The following is a 23,029-nucleotide window of genomic DNA, read 5'->3' on the forward strand; positions in this document are numbered from 1 at the left end:
AATACTGGTGGGAGTAGACATATTTTATGACCATTTTTAATTCAGTTATGGCCCTAATAATAATAATAATAATAATAATAATAATATAATAAATGCAAACAAAACCAAAACATTTCATTCTAGTTTTTTCAAGGGGCCCGAACCATTGTGTATATTTTGTGCTCTTTTGACTGGACAGTTGGAATTTGATACATGCAACATTCATCTTGTCTGAAATAACAGGGGTTGCAATTTTTTAAAAGGCGATATATATCTGGCAAGTAATCTGTTAATCAAATGCAATTTTCAGCACATATTTTATATAACTGTCTCAAAGGACAACACAATCATCACTTTAGAATAAATCACGACAAATTCTGTGGCTTTTTTTGACAAATACTTGATGCTATCACAAATACATTAGTTGTGTTGTTACTTTATATTAGATTATTAATTTTTTAATCTTGCTGGTAATACTGGTGGGAGTAGAAATATTTTATGAAGGCAACAAATAACTTTTTAACGGATACAAAAAAGTTTATTTTCTCAGCAGCTATAAAAAAGTATTTTCCATCATTAAAAAAATATTTTCTCAAAGGGATATTAAACAAAAAGAACACATTCAAAACAACAATTAAATAATAACAATAAATCAACAAACAAGATGACAAGAATCTGGAAATCAATACTTTTTTTTTCCACACAAGACATTTTGACGTGACAAAAACAAAAGCACAGGTGTAAATAATATAATTATGGCTGAATTCCATTTAGCTTCAGTGTCACTGTCAGGATTTACTGGAAGAGTTTAAATAGAACAAAGTATTTTTTTTGTGTTAGCAGTAACACCTGTACTTTTTGTATTATGACAAGTCAAAATAACTACTGTGAAGAATACCAGCTGCAGATTTATAATAACTACATTTGGTAACTATACAGTTACTACCGAGAAACCTGGTTACAAGTTGGTGTTTCTAAATGGATAATGTACTCATACACATGTTGCATAGTCAAGTCAATTTTGAACATGGGTGACATTTCCACATGAGGCTGACCTATACTGTATCATGCAAACAGTACATTAGCTTTCTGGTTGCTCAGACTAGCCAAAGCAAGTGATGACACTTAACTGTTTTTTCGAGAAATTAATTGAGTTTAACAAATGAACATAGATGAACAATAACAAGGATGTTAAAGAATTCCTCCCAATTAAACACAGGCTGTGTGGGCACTCAACTAAATAAATGAAAAGAGGTATAGTGAGTAGTCATTTACACACGAGTCAAACATCAAGTTACTTAAAAAGAAAAGACAAACAATAAAATAATATTTTTCATTTTTGTGCAACACCAAATAAAATTATGAACTTTGTGTTTGCTCCAAAAATGGTTTTATTCATAAATATAAACTTTGTATTTGTACTGACAATGAAGCAGTGGTTTTCTGTAGAAAAAGGTAGGCAAATAGTGCAAAATGAGCTTAAATTCAAAGAAACAGTTGAAAACAAATAAAAAACTATCACACTACAGTAGATCACAAGCTGGTACCTGGCTGTAGTGAGAAATTTCTCTTCTCTCAACCAGATTTTCAGTCTCCACCTCAGTTCGCTTTATGTCTCCAGCTTCTGATTGCTTGTGGTCGTGAAGCTTCATCTCTGAGATCTCGTGGTTCAAGTCTCCATGGACCGTTTCCGCCGCTTCCCCAGTTTCCTTTGTGTCATCCATTCCATCGTCTCCCTTTTCTTCTCGTTTCATGTCGTTCTCGTTCTTGTTTGTGTCCGTTGTGTCGTCTCCCTCCATGTCTTCTGGCTTCCTGCCGTCCTCGCTCTTGTTTGTGTCCGTTGTGTCGTCTCCCTCCATGTCTTCTGGCTCCCTGTCATCCTCGCTCTTGTTTGTGTCCATTGTATCGTCTCCCTCCATGTCCTCTGACTTCCTGTCGTCCTCGCTCTTGTTTGTGTCCATTGTGTTGTCTCCCTCCATGTCCTCTGACTTCCTGCTGTCCTCGCTCTTGTTTGTGTCCATTGTATTGTCTCCCTCGGTTTTGCCTGACTTCATGTTGTCCCCTGTCTCGTCTGCGTCTGTGTGTTCCTCTTCCTTCTCCTCATCCTCACTTGGCATTGTAAACTGTTCAGTTTCATTGGTTTCTTTTACTTCATCGTCCTCCATTACAGGTCCCTCTCCATCATCACTGTTGTCCAGCTCTTCTTGGCTGCTCGTCAGTGTGTCCACAGGCAAAGGCTGCCAGTAATCATACAGCTTCCCCTACAAGACAACAAATATTGTAAATCAGAAATAAAAATTCAGCTTTTTTTTCTTTTCAAGAAGGAAAAACTGTGAAACTAAATTATTCATAGAAGAGTTTATATAAGACTGCTATACATGGAGAGGCCTGGTCCTCTGAAGGAGCATCTGCCACTTGGTGTAGATCCTGGCCACCAGGTCCTTTACCTGGAGGGAGAAGAGGAAGGCAGACGTTACAAAACACACTGCTTCTGAGGGCACCCTAAGTTTTAATGATTGGTTTGCATGACTGCATCTTAAAACAAAGTCAGCAATGATATTTAATTATTGCATCATCAACAATTATGATCAATCAATTCATTGTTTAAGTCATTTTTTACCCTTTAATTGTGCATGTTTGCAGGTTTTATTAGTCTTATATGAAAATAAATTGAATATCTTCAGGTTTTAGACAATTTGCAGAACAAAAAGAGACCAAAAGATGCCACCTTTGGTTCTGGGCAAATGACAGTTTTTTAATACTACATTTAATGGTGTGTAGCAATGTATTGTTTTGTGTGGACAGCATTATTCTGATTCAGATTCTTTCCTTTCACCTAAATACAACATCTTGGAGTCTAAGAGATTAAAAAGTTTTCTGCAGAGGGACACCACTGCTTATGCTGTTGTCAGGAAAGATGTATGCACCAAATTTGAGAGGACCAAACTTGCATATCAGATAAAAATTTAGGGGAAATTTTATTGTCACGTTAGATACTGATTCAAGTCTGGACAGAGCAGCATGCATTTAACAGCGTGTCTAAACAATAAGTCCGCGTTGTTACTTCTGATGAGCAGCTGGTAAATATCTCAAACAGCTTTGACTTGAGATTAAAAACTTATTTCTGCGATGAAACTGTATTTGTCGGGGATGCTGCTGCCACTGACATCAATGTAGTGTAATAAAGTTTTTCATCCTAGATGATCTCAGACTAGGTGGTAATGAAAAGTTTTAAGAAACTGGTTAACACTCTAATAAAAGGCTGTGAAAACAACACTAAGATCTCATTCATGGAATTTTCCTCTATACATTCAACACAATCCAACAAAAATAACATACTTGCAATTGCAGTTTAAACTTAAATTTCATTGATTGGATGTGTTAGGGTCAGTAATCTAAGATGGAAGTGTGTCTATCACTGAATCTATTATTTACTCATTTCTGTTATTTCATACTGTGAGTTTTTATAGCAGGTCTTATGCTTTGTTTTGTCATTAATGTATTCCTGTGATTTATGTGTTTAATGCCTGACTGCAAACCAATATCCAGGGCAATAATAAAGTTTAACTTGAGCGCAAACCTCTGTCAGTGCTACACAACCCTTTTAAATGTGCTGAAGAAAAGCAGAAAGATGTTTTACTGCATGTGGGTCTACATCAAAACACACACCGATGGACACAAATACCTGACGTTCTTTTAAAAACTGAACTCACCTTGCTCCGGTAAAGACATTTCTCACTCTCTCTGATGTCACACTTGACGTGCGTTTCCAGCTCAGAGCACAGACACAGTAGCTGCCTCTGAGAACCAGAATAAAAGGGGCAAGGTAACATTAACACAACTCTCACAAGCAAATGGACATCACCATCTTCTGACATGAAAAACCTCCATGATAAACTAGGCACAACACTTGAGACCAGAAAAAAAAAAAAAATTTAAGTCATACCTTTTGATGAGATGGGAAGAACTGAAAATTGGAAGCTTCATTCGCTAACGTCAGAAGGCTGTAGCAGAGGTAGTAGGACTGAGACACAGGACAAACGGGGAGAAACTTGCATCAGAAAAATTTCTAAACATGTTCCATACATCCACAAAAAAATTCAGTTACATGTATGATTACAAGATTATTTTACAAATAAGGCTCACCTGTTGGTCTAGGGTGTCCATGTGCTCCTCCTTATCTTTCTGACTCCTGCTGGAGGAGCTCAGCATGCCTCGGAGAAGGGAGGAGGGTTGCATACGGGGAAGGTACGGCCTCAAATCAGAGAGCTACACATGGAAGAATACAAGGAGGGAGGGAAATATAGATTAATGAAGACGTTTGTTGCTTTATGATGGTAATTTAAAATAACTATGTATTTTAACTTCTTGTCTCTAAAAGAAACTGTTTTGGTTTACACGCTGAAACAGATTACCTGAAACTCCTTTTCTTTAGGTCTGTAGGTGCAATTTCCATCCAACAGTTTGGAGATCATGGACAGGCTTAGATGTCTCCGTAGCTGCCTGCATAAACAAAAGTGAATAGTTTTCAAATATGCAACACAATAAAATCAAATTTAAAAAAAGCTTTGTGTGGGTAAAAATAAGGACGAGCAGAGAAAAACAGAAAATAGACATACTTTCCGCGTGTGTTGTCAGGCAGCAGTTGAACTAGCAGGCACATGTTGTGGTGGTCATCTGTCAGATCAGTAAGGGCCAGACAGATTCTGGGCAGCTGAAAACATTTTAATCAAGTAATAAATAATTAACTAATTGAGAAAAAAAGAATAATATTTTGAATTAAAGGTGCACAGGGTTCATAAACATTTTGGTCGAGGGATTTCTATGCTTTTAAACCAGTTTCCATGCCCAAACATTCTGTGATGTCTGTGTATGCATAAACAGTCCATATGATATATTAGCCATAATAATCTCAAAGTACATTTGTATACAATAGAGATGGCAATATTTCAATATTATCATATCAACTGTCAGTGAAAGCGTATTGTGATCATTTTGCACACTTCCGGTGGCTAAATGACCGAGTCACTGCAAATTGTAACTTCAAGTTGTATTCAACACTATGTTTTACACATTTTGATAGATTTGTCTGATGTTAAAGGTGCAATATGTAAGATATGGCCAGAATTTTAGTATAAAGCATTAAAAAAAATTGCACAAAAGAGCGTGAAGAAGTAATAAAACTGATGCTATGGCCTATCCTGTCTTGTTTCACAACTTCTCCTCTAGAAGTTATGGTGAGCCACTGTGGCATCCAGTCTGCCCTCAGTTTGACATGAGAGGAAGAAGAATTAGAGTTGCCCCAAGGGCTTGTCAATTACATTGAAGGTACAGCCCCCTGATTAGTGGCACAGGTCTGCAAAAATCTGCATAAATTTTCATCGCTGGGGACAACAGTTGACAAAAAAAGAAATGAGAGTTGATGCTGAGCAGAAAATGTTTCTTTAAGACTGGTAACTAACCTCTAACGTTAGTTATTAAGCAAAATGTATCTTTAGCGCAAGTAATGACGACACAAACTGTACCAAAAAACATCCCAAAAGGTTTTGATATATACAGTAGTTTTGATGTGGCTGTTAAATTGGTACAACTGAGCTAAGGTAGCTGTAAAATAAACTGCAGGCTGATGCAGATTATAAAATAGCAGTGACCAGCAATCAGATTATCAGCAGCTGAATTTTGCATGTTAGTTATTAAGAAGCTGGCTCTGGGGTGAAATGCTGCCTCCTATTAGTTTAGAACAGGTAGCCAGGCAATACATGTTGCACCTTTACACATATCATTAGCACACAGATTTACCTGATTTTATACAAATCTGAAATGTAATGGTACATATTGGTATAAATATTAATAAAATGCTTTCACAATACTTTGCAAAGCCTGGAAAACGAACATTTCATTGCTTTGTAGGAATCCAAAGGATGCATGAACTGACCATGGAGTCCCAGTCTCTGATGTTGTTGACAATTTTGTACTGTAGAGGGTACAGCTCCACACTGGACTGCAGGATGAGCCGAGTGTCCAGGCCCACCCTTCCCACAACAGTTAGCAGCAGCAGGAGCTCATTGTCGCTGTACGCCAGCGGACAGAGGCTCATGCAGTAAGACAGGTACTGCAGATACAGGAGAAACAACCAAGTGAATAATCTGAAGGGTGAAGTTGTGCACTCTACTAAATGCTCTCTCTCACAGACAAGACAGCAAACTGTATCAATCAGACATCGGTTTCCTTTTGTGTCTCACCTTCAAGATGTTGTTGCAGTTGTGTTCGGGGAAAGTGCTCTTCTCCGTGTTACTGGAGGGACTCTCACTTTTAAAATAGATGTCTTCCCTACACAAAAACAAAAATTTAACTGCATGGAATTAAGAAAAAAACTTTCAGATCACATAGGAAACAAGGAAATAATTAATCAGGAACGCTACTTACAGCAGATCTCCCTCTGTGAATGGAGGCTGCAGGTTCTCAAAAGGGAAAAGAGTGACGAACGCAATTCCCATATTCATCAGGACCAGCGCCACATCGGCCAAACTGGGCACCCACACTTTAAACTGCTGACTTCCATTTTCCACTGAGAAGGAAGCATACGCAAAGCAAAAAAACATGTCAACATGTCTTAACCATAGTGAGGAAATATCAAAAGTGGTACGACTGTTTGAGGCACTAACCTATCTGATAAGCAGCAGTGCAGGCGATGTCACAGAGGGCCTGTAGCATCTTTTCAGATACCATCCTCTCACTGTGGACTGACATCATCTGATAGAATCAACAAAGAATTACTGCCAAAGTTCAGAATTTGGACAGAAATCAAAATTAACATACTACAGGTGTGCTTGGGGCCTACCTTGAATAGGAAACGGGTAACCTGAGTTGGACAGGGCGAGCGACAGTCGTAAGCTTCCTGGAACAATCCAATATTTAAGTGCAATCTCAGCTGCGCAGGGCTGGACCTTGGGAACAGAAGTAGAGAGAGAAAGATTAGAGGAATTAATGAATTAGCAAAACTAAAAGTCTAAAGCTTGATAATGGCCAATATGTGCTGTGATGTTTATTTACTACATCCCACAGTATCTGAATGGGTCTAACAGCGCACTGAAGACTTAATTATTAATGGGACAAAGTGGAGCTGTTTGGGTGTTGGTGAGTTTGTTGGGAGCATAAAACAGCTCGGAGTCGGACGTTAGCCGCTCCTGTGTTAGCTGATGGTAACCAGGAGGAATTTAAACTGACCAGGAGAAGAGCGCCTCAGCAACAGTCCTTTAGCGCTGCATCTAAACTATGTAACGCTAACCACAGCAAGAGAGTTTTACTTATGTCAGTTTTGAATATATAGTTTAATATGCAAAGTGAAGCCTGTCTGCTGAATAAATGCATTTTATATTGCACTTGTTTTTTGTTGTTGGCCAATTTACATTCCCATTCTCACATTAATTTTTTTTTCCCGAATACTCAGACTCTATAATAATTTAATGCGAGTACTCGAATATAGAAGTTTCTTAAAATGCCCATCCTTAATTTATGTACTGTATAAAACACCTAACAAAGACTGACTGAAATGTCAGAGAAACACCAAAATAAAACAGAATCACGGCCCGAGGGGCAGTGACTACCAATATCAAATTTGATGGCAATCCCATATTCAGTTAACGTGACATGTTGCTCTGAACTTTCATGAGCGTGCCCTCACACAAACATAACTCACCAAAGAATTGTTTTTTGCGCCGTCCCCTGCGGACTGACCATGCACTGTCTGAGCTGCAGTGTATTGTGGTCGAAGATCTGGCCAAATTTCTCCAGGTTGAACACGACTTCTCCTGGAGGCACTTCCCTGATTGCATTGGACATCAAAGAGTAGCGTTGCAGGAATTCCCTAGAAAACAAATTACATAAAAATGCAGATAATAGTAAAATACTCTGCAGGGGCTGTGTCCCAGTGACAAGGTAAAATGTATCAGAGTGCTCCTGCATGCTTTACTGTTGTTCAGTGGAGACGCCCTCCTCCCGGTTCTCCTCAGCCTCCTCAAATTCAGCTATTCTCAACAGGTCCTCCTGACATGCAGTTAGAAGCTGTGTCTCAAGCTCTTTAGCTCTGATGGATAAAACAAAGCAGGGAAAGTTCACTCGTCTTGTGTGCACCTACGATAGCTCGAATTAAAACGTAATGCAAGTGATGTGTTCTGCATATATACTTTTTAGTGGAGTTTATTTCCTTCAGCATCTGGTCAAGGCTGTTCTTGTAGTTGCCTGACTTTGTGGTTGATGGCAATGGCTGCTGTGGGAAACAAAACAAACAACACTTAGGCTACTGGTTTTACCACTGGAGCTGACGATCACACATTCACAACTTTATGTACAAAACGGTGCAGAAGTTTTAGGTCAACTTAAACTTATTTTAGCAAGGTTGAAATGATCATAAATATTCATATTCTGAAGAACACAAAGGAAATATGTATACAGTATTAATAACACAAATATATCAGAAAAAAAGAACTTCAACAGGTTAAAGTTGCAAGTTTTTAATGTAACGTCCCTTTCCACTTAGCATGTCTGGAATTCTCTTGGGCAGACAATGTGAGATTTACAATAATAAACTTCTGGTATACCACAACATTATTTAAGAAAACTTCAAAATAGTCTGCCCTAGAGAGTTCAAGAGGTACTTAGTATAAAGGGAGGTCATATTAAATATTGACTTAAGTCCAAAGAAGCCATTTTACTGACTTTTTTGATGTTTCAATGAATTGTACATGTTCTCTGTATTCTTTGTATCTTAACAAAGTGACTCAGAAATAAATATATATTTATCCTCTCTGCAACTTTCTTAAAACAACAATTCTATGATGGCCTTTCGCTTTTGCACAGTACTGTACAATAAAGACAAGTTATGTGAAGCTTACAGTTTTTGACTGAGTGCTGCGATGTCCAGGTGTACTAGGTTCAGAGAAGGCTCCCTTCTCCGGCGTATCTGGAGGCTTGGTAACACGCTCCATCATTTCCTGCAGGGAGAGCAGCTGCTCCTCCTCACTGCTCTGGGAGCTCTGGGTTAGATCCATATCTAATGCAAAACTCAGGTCTAAGTCCAGCTCCACATCTATGGGATCCTCTTCAATCACCGGTTTTCTACGCCCTGGATTTGCCCGCTTCTCCAGCAGTGGAGACCGAGAACGATGACACGGAGCAGTCGTGTTCCCAGTCTCTAAAGCGCATGTTTCCAAATTGTTAGGAAAAAGCGATGTGTGTTTCTCATCTTTGAGCTGCTTGCCTGAAGGAGGGATGGGGCTCTTTTTGAGTTCAGTGTTTTTAGAGAAAATAGGTTTAAAGTTCTCAAGTTTTACCCGCTGTAAAGTTACAGTTGGCATTGAGACTTGTGGGAGATGTGCTGATGACAAGGAAGACACTCGGGTGTCCACTGCATGAGGAGAACCAGTTTTGCGACACGAGGATGCAGTAACTGAAGTACTGGAGCTGGTCACAGTGCTGGAGGAAAAACTGTTTTCTGAGATGAGGGATTTGATCCCATCTTTCCTGGTCTTTGTAGTTTTATGGCCAGAGCTGACTACATAGGTCAGGGGATCAGGGGTGAAAAGGTCATCGATATCGTTAGGGACTGCTACAGGTCTTCGCGGACGGGTGGTTTTGTTTCTTTCTACCGTGCAATAACCTGAATTTGTTTTTGAGGCTAGTTTTGGAGTGCTACTGTCCGACTTCGTGCTCTCCTCCACATGATTTCCTCTGCTCGGGGTCTTGGCTGGTAACACTGAAGTATTACGGTGGGGATGACCTGAGTGGTGGCTGCCTGACTGAATATGAAGTGAGCTACCAGTGTCTTTGGGGGGAACCTCGTAAGATACAAAAGAGCTTGCTTTATCCCTTTTATCATTTTCCTCACTTCTTTTCTTCAAACGTTCTTCACCTGGGAACACTTTTGTAGGTGATGTTAACTCTATTAGCTTTGAATGATTCTGGTTGGAAGTGATATAGGCTTGCTTTGCCCCCATTGATGGTGGTCTCTTTAAACAAGGTCTGGGTGACAGTGATGCACAGGATGACTGGGGGGGGTTAAATGTGGATGACAGTTCTGAGCATGGTGACTGGCAACGTGGTGGCTCTGTGCACAGATGGCTATCTGTGGTTTTGGGTGACAGTTCCGAGACTGAAGGATGCCTCTGTGACGTCTGAGACAGCAGTGAAGTACTGAGTGAGTTGCCAACAGCGGGCTTTGGTGCCTGTGGTTTGCCACAACCCGGAAGACACAGTTTCTTTGCACTATCGTCACAGTCCTCAAACTCCCTGCACCTCTTCTGAGGTGAGAAATTCAAGTCCACTACTGCAGACAGAAAAAAACATCATAAATATTTTTTCTCACAAACATTCAGTGTTTATTAATGTCTTTCATTGTCGGTGTCCAGTAGAATTTTACTATACTACCATGTAAAAATTCAGGTAATTACGCGCATACTGCTATCTGTTATAATGTGGCATGTAAAAGTAACAGCTTTGTACACAAGTACCAACAGCTGAGGCTCATATTTGTTGGTATTTAGCAACAACTAAAGGGCACTAATGCAAGAATCTAGTGAGTGATTCCTGTGAACACCTTAGTAGAGAAAACATGAATATAAATGATAAAGAGAGAGGGGAAGTTTACTGAAGATTAAAGCGGATATTTGTATTAATGTTTTCCATCTGTTACAGGGGACTGTAGCAAAACATTAAAAATGGCACTCTAGCTGGAGATGATCATTACACTCTGCTACTGTCAATCCAATTTTTACGACTTGCAAAACCTGCTGACATTCCCAGCACTATCTCTGTGTATCACTCAAGTTAATTGATCCACATTACATACAGGTCAATGACAATTTCAGTGTAGCCACACTACAAGATGGAAACATCTTGTGCTACAAACTTAATAAGGCTATAATCACTGACTGCAGTAACGACAAGATTACATACCAACAAGGTTAAAGATTGTAGCCTTATAATTAAGAAGTGGATGAGTGGAAAATAAGCAGATTCACTTCGACAGTATTACCTGGAATTAAGTTTTCACTTAAAGATGTTCGTTTATGTTGCTGTTCCTAAAAAAGAAAGAAAGAAAGAAAGAAAAACACCTTACATGTGTGACTTAAAGCAGCTTGTGCATGAGGTGAAGAATCATTGCAAATGACAATTACATTATTATACGACTACGATGACAACAAACCACATCGTAGCAAAAACATATTTGACACACTCTTTAACAAGCAGGCTTCTTTTTGTGGAAAAAAAGTCATGACAGTGTTACTATGCAGGGATTCAAACAGTTTAAAATCTAATCAAATCTAAATTTTGGGAGCACGACTTAAATCGACAATCATTCATGAGGAACTCAGCTGATTTTACCAATTTCTAGAGCTCAACTGTTTAGAAATATAGCTATTCCAAGGTGCACCAATGTGAGACTTAATTTTGGCAAGTTTCCAAATTGATACAATAAAAATCCTTGATCTTGAGTTTGTATGTAGTCAGAGTTGTTTATACTTAATTAGTGTCGAGATTTCTTTCCAGCTACCCACAGCCTAATTTAGTGTGTTTTTTAATCTATATTATTCCCATAATGAATTGATATATTAATAATATATAGTGTATTTTGTATGGTAATGTGTTTAATCATTCAAAATAACTAGCTGCTTAATTTTCACATTGGCATGTTTATAAAAGATAATGAGTTACAAAAATATCAGTAAACTGAACTCAAATGCTTTAACTGACATAAGCGTTATCACCTTAATCTTTGTTTAAAAAAGTCCTATTACAAAGACTGAGAACACCACACTGTGCTCTCCCCAACACAGCAAGCCTGGCTTGACACTGGCCTTACAGACGATCAGAACTCTAAACTTGAACTTCATGTCTGAAGCATTACAGATTTTACCTGGTAAGGGGCTACAGGGCTGTACATGTTGGGTAAACTTGAACCACGACTCCTGTCAGGGGACTGGGTACTCGGTGAAGGCTGGTAGACCGACGGGGCCCACTGGCTGTGTCCAGGACTCCAATACTCTGAGTCGGAGGGGGCCAGTGAGTCTTGACTTGCTCTGCTGTTGAATGATGGGGTTACAGGGGGCCTGTGGAGCTGGACAGTTTGTACTGAAGTCCTCGCATCACCGGACAGAGCCTAATAGAGTAAATGTCAAAAAGACTCAGCACCACATGACTGCTATACTGTAGTACAGCTCAGAAACATAGACTTTATATAGAGATGGACAGCATTACAGTTCCCCCCAAATCAATCTGGATCACCCCCTGGTGTCTGTCTGCAGTATAGGTCATAAAGCCTGCCCCTTCATGTTAGTGAACGGGACATGGGCCAAACTAAAAACTAGAGGTACACGTCAAAGAAATTTTTCAGAAAGATGGTTTCCATCACTGAAGGTAGTTCTAATCGCCCTGATGTTTGTTCAAGTGATCGTTTTTATGATAAGTCTTTCCACCATGACTGATAACTGTGACAGCCAATCCATGCCCTCGCATTCAATGGGGCTGCTCGGACGGGTGTTTTGACAGGAACTCCCCCACAACGATTATTGCTGCTGCGCAGAATCTGCCTCTCAATGACATCACCCTTGACAGCGCATGACAACATCACAGCACCCGTATCTGGGATATTTTAGCCTCCATTAAGCATAGTGGGGGGGTGTCGTCCATCTTAAATATAGCGTATGGTCAGAAACAAGACACTTTTTAAACAAACCTTGGTTTCAGTAATGGACATATTGAAAAAAGAGAAAACTATACCTTGTTTGATTCTTGTCTTTGTGTGGTTACATTTTTATAAGACCAAGTGCCCTTGGATTCGGTCCCGTGATCTCTCCTGATATGGGAAGATGGGGAGTGGCTGCTTAAATCCTTCATGAAGTGGGGAGATGCAGGGTAAAAGACACCAGGAGCCCCATTAGCTGTTGGATCAGTACTAACTGGTGTGACTGGAGCATACCCAGATGAGCAGAAAGACCCTGGAGCTGGATGGCGCTGGTGCTGCACAGGATCCAGTCTGCCTCTTGGTATGGGTTGATACCTATTTACAGAGCAACCAATGTTAGTTGGGCTGCTTGGAACAAACCCTGGTGAATGTATTGGTCCCAGAGGATAAGGAGGGTGCCATTGTGGACCCAGTCTATCCCTGTGGCACGGCTCTGGGCTTTGAAATGGCAACGTTCTCCGAGGAGGTGGGTGAGAGAGCCGGTTAGAGGGCTTCATTGGAGTCTCCGGGAGAAAAGGTGTGAATTGGGATTGGGAGCACTGCTGGACTCCGAGGTCCTTCACTATAACAGATAGGAAACATTTGTGCATTAAGGTCTTACGTCCCCTAAAATATTTCGTGCCACTGAATTCTCAAGTCTGAACAGGTGGACATGTCATCATTTGTCAGCCAGTCAGGGCCCACGATGCCAATACCTGTGGTGAACAAGTTCAATCAAAAGCTGAGAGCTGCATGTTGTTGTATTTACTGTTTTCCATGTCTAGACTTCACAGTGGCAGCACACCAAAATAAATGTTTGTTTCGAATTTTTCTTTTTAAAAATAAAAGTGGCGTTTATTTGAGTAAGGTTTTGTAGTAAATTGTGATCATATTAAACTGCTGCAAATTTAACAATTTCTCTCAATGATTAATGGACTAAAACAGCAATGGGATTTTACCAAATGCCACACCTTCACGTTTGTCTTTCTTCTTCTTTTATGCCAGGGAAAAAAGGGCCCGCAGATACAGAAACATCTGACCGACCTGTTTACTTTTTTGTTGACAAGTCTAATGCCATAAAATAAGCCTAATTTTGGAAGGGTAAGCCCTCACTACCTTGCCTGGGAACCAGTTAAAGCTGCAAACGGTTTTATTTGCTCTGGCAAAAAGAGAATTCACATTTACAATTTGGTCTGTTGATGTCACTGCCACACAAGCTCTACTTTGGTCTACCAATTAGTACAATATGAGGAACAAAAAGCCTGTTTAGACCTGGTATTAACATGCGTTTCAGTGATGCAAACGCAGGGGACAGCTAAGACACATCACTGTTCACAACTGTGCCTATCATGTGTCTCCAGCTGACCACTTGCAGTCAGATTTCGTTACTGTCCTGCGTACAGTTATTATTCACACGCTGCTCTGTAGCATCTCCACCAGTCACATTAGTGGTTCTGTCAGTACAGCTGTATATATTGTTGTCAGCAGAATTCAATACTTTCACAGGTCAAAATCATTGATGATGTCATGTAACACTTTGTCCAAGTTATAAAGCATTGGCACACTATCACCAAAATAACCACCAAGTCCTGTGCTGATGACATCATCCTTGCAGGGGGAAACATCACAACAAATTAACTTTAGCAAAGGATATGTGGTAAAATGTGTCCTTGACCACCTCGGCAAGTGGTTGGAGTGATCACATCACATGCGTCTTGGTTGTCGTTTACACCTGTATTTAGTGCTGTCCACATGTGATCAGATCATCCAAAATGCACATTATCACTAGGTGTAAATGAGGACTACCTTACATGTGTGACTTAAAGCAGCTTGTGCATTAGGTCAAGCAGAACTGCGCTTGACAATCACATTATTATAACAATTATCATGACAACAAATCATCACATCATATCCAAAGCTTATCTGACACACAGTTGCATTAACATTAGGTGCAATGCATGGCTCATGTTACATTTACTCTGTTGTCAACAAGTTACAGCAGTTGAGAGAAATTGGGACATTGCCAAACCAAATACTAATCCTGCCATCATACAGATATATTAGAATTTATTCACATTAATAAATTAATAACATCACTTATTTGCAATATCTTAACATGTGAATAAACAGTACTATTCTAATACTTTGTCTATGCTCCTTTCACAAAAAGGGTTGGACAAAATATTAGAACCACCTCTCATAATAACACAGTTCAATTCAAAAGAAAAATAAACTACCTGCTCCAAAACTGCAGAAAAACTGAATCGAAGACTCACTGGTGTTTTTAAGTTTGTGACGGTAGGGTTTAGAGCAGGGTTGCTGAGTTACATTGCATTTTATTCATTAGTATTTGATCATTATACCGAGTCAAAACAATTATGTTAACTACATTCATGGAGGATTGCCTGCAAGACTAAATACCCAACCCTTCCTACTCGATAAGTTCACAATCACAACAGCTGCGTTATGACCAGCATCACGCGGTAAATTTAGCCATTAACACTTTTCAAGACAACAACGATTAAAGGTGCATAATGCTACAATTTGACCCACCTTTATTCCTCGGGGTAAAGTACTCTGTAAGTTTCCTGCAAGAAAGCCAGAGAGGGGGAACTGATCATTTTTCGATAAGTTCTGTCACCAAGACGACAATAACGCAGCTTAGTAGTGCGATTTTCAAAACAGAAGACAGGTAAATATAGACAGTGTTATGGAAAACATAACCAAGAGAGCTGAGTAACATTAGCACTCCTGAGTATTATAATTTACTCGTTTGAAGGCTGGTTTAACCGTGTGTTCAGTTCATGTACAAAACTACCTGCTGTCAGTGCGCGTTCACGCCTTGGATGTATAAACACTGACGCAATGACCCTTCCTTCTTTTTTCCTCGGCCAACACCAGCAGGACACCTGCTAGCAAGTTCACCAATCACAGTGACCTAACAACGCGTTAGTGACAACACGAGTCCAACAGAAATCATCTTAAAGCTTTTTTGGGGGGTAAACATTAACCTGCGAGTGTGTCGCTTTGACATATTGATCAGCAACACCATTGAAAATCCCAATCACAAACAAACGTTAAGAAAGTTACACAAATGTTTATGCTAGCAACTAAACAAAGTGGATAGCTAGTAAGGTAACTGACATGGACAACGTGTTTACATTGTGACAGTGTCATTGGTTACCATTAAGTCTTTACGTTGTGACAACAATTAAACTTGCAGTAGGTAATTAGTAGGGCGCACATAACGGCCTTACTCATAGTGTCTGTCTAAATCAATGAATTTTAATATTAGCATGTTACTGTTTCAGGAAGTGCTCTGTTTAGCTAGCTGGCTAACGCGCTCACAGTTTAGCAATGAAGTGCAAACAAAGCCCGCAGGTTTTCTTACCGACTGTTTCCTTGATTCTCTGTTGCTCTTCTCATTTTGTGGATTGGACTGGTTGACCATAACCACAGACAGCGATAATAACAGAACCCAGAGCTCTAATGCTAAAATCATCTCATCGTCTGCACCTCTCCCGCCTGTACCGCTGCAGCCGAGCCGAATCATTACACTACACGAATTGCATGATGGGACTTGGAGTCCAACTTAAAGGGATAGTCCACCAAAATGCACAGAGGTTCATCTTTCCACAGAAAGAAATGTATTTTTTCAACTCTTGATTGAGAAATATTCGTCATGATTTTTTTTCTTCACGGATGATTTTATAAAGTGGTTGTCCACTGAGCAGAGGAACATCTTTGTCTCTCATGGGCATCTGTTTGAATTGGTTGGGAGTTGTTTATGGACATGTCAGAGTAAAATGCATAATAAACAAACAAAATGTATTTGATATGTATCTACTTTGATTTTGATTAAGTTGATAAGGATTTCTTAAAAAAAAAAAAATACACGTTTTTATTGCTTTAATAAGTTTGTTGATGTAAATGAGCTTGACCACCAATACTTGTGGCTTTTACACAAAAACTAACTGATCATCTTAGAAATACATCTTAGATGCACAATACTGAATTTTTTGCTGATATTCAATATACCAAAATATAACAACTCATTTGGCCAATAACCAATAACATTATCGATCTATACTTTTTCCCCGCCTAATTTTAGCTATTATCAAGTCTCTTCTGTGGTGGATTTAACATCACATTATGCATTCTCTTATCGTGTTCATTCATTGTGCAAAGTAGGACAAAAACTTATGCTTGGGGTTGATGTTTTGTACATGTTCAATTTGTCAATAAAAAAAAGTATTAGTTTGTGATATTGGCAGAAATCATCATGTTTGCCGATTCCAATATTTCATTTTTAAGCCAATATCTGCCAATACCGATGACGTGCTGATATTATCGTTCATCCCAATTAGAAAAACCTGAGGTTCCAATATCTGTGACCTATTTAATTTGGCAAAAGGTACTGTAGGTCAAAAACAATACACTGGATTTGCATGATGGATTTGAGAATACCTGGGGCCCAATAATAAGACACCTTATTTCCCTCACCATTAGCTCAGGTCCATGCTGTGTGACACCAACTTTAAATATTATTAGTTATTTTTCCTGTTTGTTGATGTAAAACGGTAAACATTGTATCTATCTCTGTCTAGTCTTGCTTTTTGTTTTGTCTTTTTGAATGTGGGTCATGTATGTATGTTACTATCATGTGATAAAAATTAAATCAAATATTAAAATAAAAATAAATAAATAAAATAAAACACTGAGACTAACATGTAACTCAAATCACTTTCTGGTAAAACATATATATTTATATACAACAAGCCAAGCAGGCAAAACAGCATTCGCTTTGTACATTTATTTCCATGAGAGCTTGCAGGGTACATTTAACCAACACAGAGGGAATTACATTTTAAAAAGAAACATAGCAATGCTGTTAGACACGATGGGACATTTAAGACCAAATCTTAGCTGATAGTTTTCTTAAAACCATCACTGCTTCCTCATTAGGCAGTGAGGCCAGCCTAGGCATTTACGGTAGTGGCATGAGGCAAATAAATACTATGACACCAAGAGGGAAACACAGACTCACTGCGGTCAAATGGTACTGTGAAACTGGGGGGCTGTAATCTAAATAATGGGTTTGTCACTTCTACAGTGCAATACTGCAGTGTTAGGCACCATTAAAATTGGACTAAATTCAGTTAAATACAGAGAAAAATACAACTCAACACAGACAATAACTACATACAAGGACATGGCACAAATACCATTGACAGACAGAAAAAAAGGACTGTTGTCCTAACCGTCTCAACCTGCTCTCAAGAGACTGCAAAATGACATCCCTTAATCACAGGAATGCATCAAACAAATGCTTTTAAATATGAGTTAGAAAATCATTTTCTAGCCTTAGTAGTGGTCCCTTTTATGTTAAAAGTCTAATACAAAATCTAGAAATCTCCAGTGAGTGTAAATAAAATTAACATAATTTTTAAATTAAATAATAATAGACTACAATATCCCACCACCTGTAAGATTTCATATGTATTCAAATACATAATACTGTTGTCCTGAACACGTAATGATGAAGTTCTGTATGATCAGACACACATATAATTTTCTTAGCACCATCAGTATATTCAATATCCCATCCTAGGACACCACAGCTTAAGACTTTTAACTGTTAAAATGGTTATTTCTTAAATATTCAAGTATACAGATACGAGATTGCCTGTATCAGCAAAGCTAGAAATTTCAGGTCAGTGCTACTATCTTAAAGGTTGTCATATTTATGGACCATTTTAGCAAAAATTCTTTACAATCTCTTGAGAGCTGTGGCTCCCCTGGCCCTAATATATCCCAATCATTCACCATCTACCATCTCTGCGCTGTGTAAGTAGAGTGAGGCTGCCTTTGACAACAACATACTGCGAACTCATCATGTATTACAACCCAAAATAAATTAGGATTTAGGAAAAACACTAATCTGAGGTCAGTTGTTAGGGACAACCTTCTCTGCCAAACACAGAGTCAGCTTTTCTGTCTTTATTTTTTGGCTTTCCCTTGAGCAGCCACGGCCTCCATGGCTTTGCGTACAGTCTCCTCGTCTCCCAGGAACTGCATCGGCTTCACGGGCTTCAGGTTCTTGTCAAGCTCGTAGAGGATGGGGATGCCTGTGGGCAGGTTCAGCTCCATGATGGCTTCATCTGACATTCCTACAGGTGGCAGCACACACAAACAGAACAGTTACAGAAAAGAGAGAATTTGCAGGTTTTTCATTATTATTACATGCTATCTATGAAACACCACAACTTTTCCAATCAGACCAATAATCATAACGAAGGACCTAGACACTGTGACAAACAACAAAAAATATTTAAAAAGTATAAACATGTATGACAGCACAAGGTGAAACTCTCACAATATCATAATATGAAGTAGTTATTTAGTGCACAATGGAAATTCTCATATCTTTTATAATTTAAAACATACAGACAATCCCTTCATGAAGAGATTTCTTAACGTAGTCATCTGCAACACATTTAAGCAAAAGGCTTGTATTGTCAGCTGAGATGAGCTGTAAAATCTGAAAAACATTTGACAAACCATAACAGCATCACCGGCATTATCAGAAAGCTCTGCATGTAAACTCATCAGCTCCACTTACCCTCGAGGTGCTTAACGATCCCCCTCAGACTGTTTCCATGGGCAGCGATGAGCACCCTCTTTCCCCGTTTGATCTGTGGGGCGATCTCCTCGTTCCAGTAGGGCAGCGCACGTGCAATGGTGTCCTTAAGGCTCTCACAGGAAGGGAGCTGGTCCTCAGTCAGGTCTGCATAGCGACGATCCTGCAGAAAAGACAGTGTCAATATGTGAAATATGTTATACAAAACAGAATAGAGAAAGGGCTGTACGGCATTTTGTAAGAGTGTCACTCTTAAGGCAATATGGTGATGCATTAATTATTTGCAGGTTTCTTTTAATGTTGTTAACATGTTGCTAATCACCTATTCATTTAGTTTTGACAGCCCATATTAACCAGCTTTGAGTTACTACATCTTAAAGGTCCAGTGTGTAAAATTTAGGGGGATTTAGTGGCATGTGGGAATTGCAGATTACAACCAGCTGTTGTTTCTCCTGGTCAGAATTCCTTCAGTGTTCATTGTTAGGGAGGTTTTCATCAGGAGCCACGTTATCCACAGAGGTCTCATCCTCTCTAAAACAAACTGACCCTGTGATTAAAACTGGTAAAAACACTGTATAAAGCAGTTTTACGTTAAAAATCAGTGTTTCTCCTGCGCTGTTTGGCATGTCTGAAACTGGCCGCAGGCTGGGCACATTTTAATCTGCACTCACCTTTTGTGTCTGATAACTTCAGATCCAGATATTCAGGAGGCTGGTGTTTTTATGACACTCTCCATGAGAAGGGACTGCTAACTACAGTGGCCGACACAAAAACATGAATACGAAAATGCCTCTATCTACAGCCAGTGTTTGGCTTGTCAAGTCTAGGCTACTGTAGAAACATAGAGCTCCAACATGTCGATCTCAGCAGACGAGGATCCGTTCCAGCTCAAAAAATATGCTTATGATATTATATTCAATTTCAACCCTTAAATCCTGCATACTGGACCTTCAACTTCTGAAAACCTCTGTCTACAGAGACGACTGATCAGTTTGTTTCCACCATTACTGAACTTTGAACTTGAACCTATCAGACCTCATTTCTGTCAGTCATATATTAACTCACCTTGGACGTACTATTGGGTAATAACAGTGAAGGGCTGTATCTCCAGTGCGTGCTCTGGCTGTCAGATTTCATTTGCACTGTTGTACATATTCAAGCTGACTGTACTGTGGACAAAAAGACCTTAAATCCACTATTTTCACTCTAAACACTCCAGCTGCTTCTGCTGATTTCTCTCATCCATGGTGCCATAGCTGATTACAGAGCCTGAGTGCAGAAATCAGTTATAGTCATGCCTCTGCTTTGTTATGCCTGTGTGTATAGTTGATTAAGTAAAAAAATGTCTTTCCTCACATGCAAACAAAGCTCCTTGGTTATATACTTTAGATATCATATCTTACCTTGCTGATGATACTGTAGTAGGCATGATCTGGGCCCATGGGGGGAGGTGGGATGTCAAACGAGCGCCTCCAGATCTTCACCTGAGCCTCTCCGTGCTTGGCAGCCGTCTCTGCCTTGTTTAACCCAGTCAGGCCTCCGTAGTGGCGCTCATTGAGCCGCCAGGTCCGATGCACCGGCACCCACATCTGGTCAATGCTGTCCAAAACCAGCCACAGTGTCCTGGTGGCTCGCTTTAGCACAGAGGTGTAGCAGATGTCAAACTCAAAGCCGGCATCTGTAAGTTTCAGAGGATACACCAGAGTTTAATGCTCTCTGACTGCAACTGTTGAGAGAAAAGTGACTGTCTCTTTTGCCTTTTTTAGTTATTAAATTCCCTCAAAATGCCTTCTAGGGAAAAACAAATCTACAGTTGTTGCATTAAACATAAGAAGAAATAATACCATGAGGAGGAGAATTGAGAAGAATCCAAACAGTCTCAAGCGTAACTACAAGGTGTTACATGCAGGGATGTCGCAAAATCCTATGCATAGACGGTCTCTGTAGGGCCCCTGTCCTTCATGTAATCCATTAATCCATGTCTCTCTCATGCATCTTTTTCAAGTGTATATGCTGGTGATCCAACAGCAAAAGCAGTCACTTACTCAGCCTTAGCTGCATTTAGAGACAAATCCTTGTTCAGGAGCATATTAAACCATTTCGCAACCTTAACGGATGAGAGGGGCCTCAGAGAGCTTCACTATATTTTTCAATACAAAGTTCAGTTACTTATTTAGCCACTTGGCACTAATTACTTTGAAATGTAAAAACTGCAAATTAAACCAAACTTTAGTTTTTTGTGGACTGTTTTCAGTATCATTGGTTATTACAGCCCACACAACTAAAGGTATTCAATAAATTGTCATATATGACAATGAAAAACAGCAAATTAACACATTTGGGAAGCTGGAACCAGAGAATGTCGGGCAATTTTCCTTGAAGAAAAGTGACTTAAACCATTACCCTTGATGCTCAAAATAATGCAGATATTTATTTAAATGGAGTAATTGATTAATCAGATAATATTTGCAGCCCTTGAGACTGCTCTCAGTATGTATATTAGAGGACCTTTCATGTTTCTTTTGCGATTTCTTTCTGTTGACCTGCTGAAAAGAGGAAATCACATGCATGATGTCCTTACATATATATATATAATTTCCTCTTTTTGCACGTTGATTTGGGGTCAGAGACCAAAACGATAACATGTTTTTTAAATGACATATGCATAAGTTCTCCTGTGGCCCTGTGATCATAGTGTACCCGAGCAGCCACATAAAGGCATCACTTCTGCACGTTTGCACATCTTCCCATATGGAGGGGGGCGCGGTCTGTGGTCTGATGCAGAGGTCGTTATGCAACACTATACGTGCACTGGCCCTGCAGTATTTCAGAGACAGCACAGTGTATGAAAGGAGAATAGTTCATTAGTAAATCCTCACCTTTCAGGGCCTGTCCGCCTCTCTTCGCCTCCTTTTCTCCGGTTTCGCTCAAATCTGCATCAAACCAGCCGCAGAAGCGATTCTCCTGGTTCCAGTTGCTCTCTCCGTGACGGATCAGCACTAATTTGTAGACAGCCATGACTGATGATAAATATGCCTGAATGCAATTAAGTTATCCAAACAAGCTTTAAAAACTGATGCAGATGATGTTGAATTCTCAACTCCCACTCCAGAGAAAAGGACGCGTCTACTCGTTTTCCGTCAAACCGGTGAGGAATTTTATCCATGCCGTCCACGCCGTGGATTGGTTACTCCTCTACTTCCTGGTTTTCACGTCCAATGAGATTCCGCTAAAATTCGCCTCTTTCGTTTCTCAACCAATCACAGCGGTGGGCGTCAGCGGCCGGGACTTGTTCCCTGACCTTCATACTGAACATTGTACTTTATTGACTTTTTTCATGGGGTTTCTCTTTTACACCTTTAAAGGCCTTTATAACGTTTCGTTACATTATCAGAGCGATGTTGAACTTTTAACTTTTAACTTTTACTTTTTGTTTAATTTATCCGAGTTGCAAACTTGCATCAAAGCTAAAATAAAGCAGCAGACAAAATGACATCTGGACTTTTTTTAGTTCAATATGACCCTTCAAGGAGCTATATAAACACAGCGACATATTTAACAAGACAAAAGTATTTAGAAAAGGTCCTTTTGAGCTGAAAACCATGAATCCTGCACAGCTGAACCAACTGTTGCTCTTCCTCCTTTTCACCTGTAGATGGTGAACCCATCTTCTACAGCCCAGTACATAG

The 23,029-nt window shown here is 39.6% G+C and overlaps 2 protein-coding genes across 2 annotated transcripts; both read right to left on the minus strand.

Annotated features, from left to right (window-relative positions):
- Nucleotides 1–591: 591 nt before the first annotated feature.
- Nucleotides 592–16,230, minus strand: slf2 (SMC5-SMC6 complex localization factor 2). The gene is made up of 21 exons (XM_042502313.1): nucleotides 16,092–16,230; nucleotides 15,254–15,288; nucleotides 12,757–13,283; nucleotides 11,894–12,136; nucleotides 11,012–11,057; nucleotides 8,874–10,303; nucleotides 8,166–8,248; nucleotides 7,952–8,065; nucleotides 7,679–7,846; nucleotides 6,821–6,926; nucleotides 6,645–6,732; nucleotides 6,406–6,547; nucleotides 6,222–6,309; nucleotides 5,915–6,091; nucleotides 4,599–4,693; nucleotides 4,395–4,482; nucleotides 4,126–4,248; nucleotides 3,926–4,003; nucleotides 3,693–3,779; nucleotides 2,358–2,426; nucleotides 592–2,240 (listed from the first exon to the last, which is right to left on the minus strand). Exons 1-21 carry the CDS (start codon nucleotides 16,124–16,126, stop codon nucleotides 1,503–1,505), a joined length of 4,560 nt encoding a protein of 1,519 aa, XP_042358247.1. The 5' UTR covers nucleotides 16,127–16,230; the 3' UTR covers nucleotides 592–1,502.
- A 1,272-nt stretch (nucleotides 16,231–17,502) lies between these two features.
- Nucleotides 17,503–22,472, minus strand: LOC121954469 (phosphoglycerate mutase 1). The gene is made up of 4 exons (XM_042501974.1): nucleotides 22,220–22,472; nucleotides 20,744–21,018; nucleotides 19,323–19,503; nucleotides 17,503–18,870 (listed from the first exon to the last, which is right to left on the minus strand). The coding sequence occupies exons 1-4, from the start codon at nucleotides 22,356–22,358 to the stop codon at nucleotides 18,701–18,703; spliced, it is 765 nt and encodes a 254-aa protein (XP_042357908.1). The 5' UTR covers nucleotides 22,359–22,472; the 3' UTR covers nucleotides 17,503–18,700.
- Between the last annotated feature and the right edge of the window lie 557 nt (nucleotides 22,473–23,029).

Source organism: Plectropomus leopardus, chromosome 15, assembly GCF_008729295.1.
Source record: "Plectropomus leopardus isolate mb chromosome 15, YSFRI_Pleo_2.0, whole genome shotgun sequence".
Lineage (NCBI taxonomy): Eukaryota > Metazoa > Chordata > Actinopteri > Perciformes > Serranidae > Plectropomus > Plectropomus leopardus.